We start from the raw sequence: 4,788 nt of genomic DNA, 5'->3' as shown, positions 1-4,788 counted from the left end.
GACCAAATTAATTTCTCTGTTCCTTTATTTGGAAATATTACAGAATTTGATAATTGGTTCGAGCAAAGGACGTATAAAATCTACTTAATCATAATTTTTTCACTTTTACAGTGAACTATCAGATGAAATTAAAATTGTCTTTTGCTAAAACATGGTATACTATGAATATAATTATCCAATAATACTCTAAATACTTATAGTCAACATCTCTAACAACAGAGAAGGAGGATTCTGATTGGTTAAAATTTTCCTAGATTCTCATTGGTCGAATTTCACGACGTAAACCGTGAGCTCTCCAAGTGAGTCTCAGGAACTTTGTCTTTAAAAGGCCGGGTCTTGTGTATAACATCCCGTAAAACGCTTTTTGTACTTTAATGTAAGTGCGTAGAATAGAAACATTATAAATTTGATTAAAAATCGATTTGGGGTTTCATAGATAAAGGATTTTAATGGTTGTCGGTTGCACAACAGACGACGACTTGGTCATTTCACCCGGATTATATAAAAATATTATTACAGGTTATTATTATGATATTATTACCATTTGAAACAGGACCTTTACCGTGTCATCTTATGAAATTACGAAATTACTTGGTATGATAGGGTGGCACAGTAGGTCGTGTGTTATTTAAGTGTAGGAAGCTATCTTCGTTTTTCTTATTTTTTCTCTCCGTTTTGCACAGTTATATATGTTATTGATCTTACAGAATGATATGTACAATTTCTGTACATATTCATTATTTTTTGATGCTGCATTCGGAGATAAAGTAAACATTTTCCTTTTTTTTTTTCATACCAGTGCCTTTATTTTAGATGCCATATATGTTCTGTATTTTCACATATATATGTAACTTGTCTGCAACTGGGAGTTCAAGTCATGTGTGTGCAGTGTGGGATTCTACCCACGGCATGGTAGAGCACACAACCAACCTGTAGGAGTAACTGACGCTGAATCTGTCCAAGGGTCTCTCCTGCTGTGAATATGTGGAGGATTCTTTGTTTTCCTGGGTTCTGGCTGACTGATTCATTACTGTGATTAGAGTAGGGTTCAAGAATTCCATACTGCGCACACTCAAATGTAACTCCCGGAAAAATGGTCAGTAGACATTGCACTATGATAGCTCAGACATAGCACAGCCAAACAGAGAACACAGTCAAAGCTTAAAACAAGAAAAAAAAAAAAAAACTTCCCAGATTTTGACAGCTTGCTAACAATTATTAGGCAAAGGATGCAAGTGAACATGTTAAGTTATGATGACTGGCTCATAAAGCAATGAGAATATTGTGATAATAAGCAGTAAAATGCATATATTTTCATAGCAACATATTGAGCATAGCATATATGATTTTAAAACATTCCCTTACCAAGGGGGAGGGAATGTGGCTGAGACACAGCAGATATTGTTAGATTTAAGAATTTACAATATATGATCAAAAGTATATTAACCCCTTGCCGATGGGTATGACGTGTAGACACGTGCTATGCCCACTATCCTCAACTTGTGTTCTCACTCCTTCCTGTCAACTGCCCTTTTTCCCTTCCCTTCCTTCTCTCTTCGCTAACAAGCATTTGTCACATTATTAATTATTCCTTTTCCCCAACAGGTTAGCTTGAATAGACAGTGATGAAGAAAAGTCCAATCCAGAACCGCTGGGCTGACATCCTCCACAAGAGTTTCGTGGCAGGTTGTGTTGGCCTGACCCTTTATGGGATGCTGATTGTGGGCTCGCGCTCTTATTACTACTTCACCCAGATTAAGCCCAAGCGCCTGGAGGAACAGCGTGTTCGCGAAGAGCAGGAGAAAGTTGAAATGGAGGACACAGCTCCTACTCTCAAGCTTTAAGAAATTTATTTCGTACTATTATTAGATATGATTTTTCTTTTGTGATTGAAGTTCCTGTGTCAGGAGCATTACAAAGACTTTATCAGTACACACAATGAAAAGTTAGCTTTGGGCATATCAATATTTGTCATATTTCACTCTTTTCCAATACTTTCTCTTTTAGAAAGGTCATAGTATATTAAAAAGAGAGAAAACCTGTCACAATGAGATCCATGCGGCACATAACCCAACTTGTCTCCCGCCTCTCGGGAATGGGCGGACTGAGCAGTCGTCTTATAAGCCACAGTGCAGTGACTTACCAAAGCCCCCAAACCAAAGTTCCTGCAGCGCTATGGAAGTTGGGAAACCTTAACCACGTGGCTATTGCTACGCCAGACCTGGAAAAGAGTACAGCACTCTACAGGTAAGTTTTATTTTTAAAATGTTTATTTTTATTTTTATGTATATATATTTTTTCACTGTGATTTGTGGTAATGATTGTTACTGAGCAAGGTATGAAAGAAAGTTGATTATTTTAAGGTTTTACTGTACTGTTATTTGTTTTTATATTTTGAATCTAGTTCTGAAGATTTGATATGAAAACAATACTAGTAGTTATATATCTTGCCATTGGAATTATTTGATACTGCAGCACAAGATTTCTATAATTTTAAGGATGTAGAAATAATTAATTCTTTTCATACCTTTCACCATTTGAAAATTACTTTACATTGGCGCTGCACTAGGCAATACCATGGCCCCCAAGCTTTGTACTTTGTCAAAGGCCTGCAGATCTTTACTGTGGTCATTCTCCTATTCTGTGTCAGCAGTTTCCAGAATGTGTAGTTATTAATGTACTTAAGTTGTTTATAAAGTTAAATTATGTGTATTTACTAATGTATATTTGGTTTACCAATATTTGTTTTTTTCTGTAACATTCATAACAAATATGATAATTAAATGAATTACTCAGCTAGTAGTTTATCTTATGCTTAAAGTAAAAAGTATTTATAGTTTTTATATCTCTCTTTAAAACTTTCACTGGCTAGTTACACATCAAGGCAGTAGAAAACTGATGACTTGCATGCTTAGCTTACTTCCACATACATGAAGATTAGCTTTTTCTTGATTAGCCAGATTGCATAGGTAGATGTAGAAATAATGAATTCTTTTCATACCTTTCACCATTTGAAAATTACTTTACATTGGCACTGCACTAGGCAATAACATGGCCCCCAAGCTTTGTACTTTGTCAAAGGCCTACAGATCTTTACTGTGGTCCTTAGATTAGAGATGCCTAGATTTAGATAAATCTGGATTATTAACATTTCCTGGGCAGCATGTTAAATCCTAAACTCTTTAAGATTCCTTTATCTAACTGATTTTTTAAATGTATTTGTTTATCCTAATAGGGATGTCTTAGGAGCAGAAGTTAGTGAGGTGGAGGCTCTGCCAGAACATGGTGTGTACACTGTGTTTGTTAAGCTGGATAACACAAAACTGGAATTACTGCATCCACTTGGAGAAAATAGCCCGATTCAAGTGAGTGAAATGTTTGTGGGTTAGACTTTTCTTTGTTTGGTAATATTTTTCATTTATTCACAGATTCTTCCTTCCTATTTGTCAGGAAAGAACTGTTCATCTTGGAAAATATAAATAATTAAATGAGGATATTGGATATATCAGTGTTTCTTCTGTTGCATTTTTGTAGATATTTATTTCTTCTTCAACAAGAGAGAAAACAGAAATAAAGAAGAAAAAAATTAGATGGCAGGAATTGGGCCCTCCAATATCTTTTCATTGTTAAGAAATATATTCATATAAATTTTTTTGAAATGTGTCCTCTTCTTTCAGAATTTCCTGGACAAGAACAAGAACGGAGGAATGCACCACATCTGCATCGAGGTGAATGACATCAAATCTGCCATGGCTGACCTGCAGGCACAGAAAATTCGCTGCCTCAGCAAGGAGCCCAAGATTGGAGCCCATGGGAAGCCTGTAGTTTTCCTGCACCCCAAGGATTGTGCAGGAGTGCTGGTAGAACTTGAAGAAGCTTAGCTCAAAGGAAGGATACTAAAGGGACCTTGGCACATAATATTTTGTTGTTGTGTAAAGTAGCAGGGTAGAGTTTGTAAGCCATGATTAATATTGACAAGGTATTCTGGGTGTGATGGAAGTGTATTTTGTACCTTCCAGACTAACATGTATTTAGTTACTTGTAAGTAATTTCTTATTTAATGAGGACCTCCCTGCAGCATCTGGATATTTTTGTTAGTCAGAATACATTGATGTAAATAAATATCTTCATTGTATTTCCATTGTTTTCATGCATTCACTCTTTCAGTTATCATGAGTCTGTGGTCAGACTGATTTTACCACCTCAAATTGCTCGAATAAGATTTGAAAAAGGAAAAATAAAAAGAATCTTTAAGATTTTTGGATAGTGTATAGTAAACCTTAATGATGAAAATATTAAAATTGACTGAGCAAATAAAGAAATCCCAATTACAGATTATACTTCTGAAGGTTATAAACAGAGCTAAATTATGCAATTAGAATGAAGCATACTCTGTACCCCAACAATGTATCTAGGGTCAAAAAATTAAATTAAAGTAAATTAAAAAATATCATTGTTTCCATGCATTTTCTATTTTTATTTTTCATTAATCTATAACTGGTCTTGATATATCTTGTATCAAATTGAAGGTAGAAAATATAAAGGCATATAAGATTGTGGATAGTACTTTGATAATAGAATTGCAAACTCCTATCAAAATGAAATTCTCTCACAACCATTGTGCATCATGGGAAAGAGAGTATATTGCAGATAGCTTGTTCAAGAGTTTGATATTAACCCAATGCTAATGGGTCGGAAAACAGCTCTGGAGCCGTTGTTCCGGGGAAAAAAAAACAAACGAATTGTTCTCTCGCTGGGACCGGTGCTCAACTTGGCCTACTCAACTCG

General features: G+C 35.3%; 1 protein-coding gene across 2 annotated transcripts; it reads left to right on the top strand.

The window, feature by feature from the left end:
• The first annotated feature begins 223 nt into the window (after nt 1-223).
• On the top strand, nt 224-4,135 carry LOC125040591 (methylmalonyl-CoA epimerase, mitochondrial-like). 2 transcript variants are annotated; one of them, XM_047635215.1, is made up of 4 exons: nt 224-299; nt 2,008-2,247; nt 3,236-3,365; nt 3,678-4,135. In XM_047635215.1, exons 2-4 carry the CDS (start codon nt 2,048-2,050, stop codon nt 3,879-3,881), a joined length of 534 nt encoding a protein of 177 aa, XP_047491171.1. In that variant the 5' UTR covers nt 224-299; nt 2,008-2,047; the 3' UTR covers nt 3,882-4,135. The 2 variants fall into 2 exon arrangements, with proteins under 2 accessions (XP_047491171.1, XP_047491170.1); XM_047635214.1 differs by lacking the exon at nt 224-299 and having other exon boundaries at nt 1,844-2,247.
• The last annotated feature ends 653 nt before the right edge of the window (nt 4,136-4,788 follow it).

Source organism: Penaeus chinensis, chromosome 29, assembly GCF_019202785.1.
Source record: "Penaeus chinensis breed Huanghai No. 1 chromosome 29, ASM1920278v2, whole genome shotgun sequence".
Lineage (NCBI taxonomy): Eukaryota > Metazoa > Arthropoda > Malacostraca > Decapoda > Penaeidae > Penaeus > Penaeus chinensis.
Note: the sequence above shows the minus strand (reverse complement) of the source record. Positions and strands in the feature narration are given on the sequence as shown.

Coding starts and splice junctions, on each gene's coding strand:
- LOC125040591 (XM_047635215.1), top strand. CDS start 2,048: ATGAGATCCATGCGGCACATAACCCAACTTGTCTCCCGCCTCTCGGGA. Junction 2,248..3,235: donor AAGAGTACAGCACTCTACAG/GTAAGTTTTATT, acceptor TTATCCTAATAG/GGATGTCTTAGGAGCAGAAG. Junction 3,366..3,677: donor GAGAAAATAGCCCGATTCAA/GTGAGTGAAATG, acceptor CTCTTCTTTCAG/AATTTCCTGGACAAGAACAA.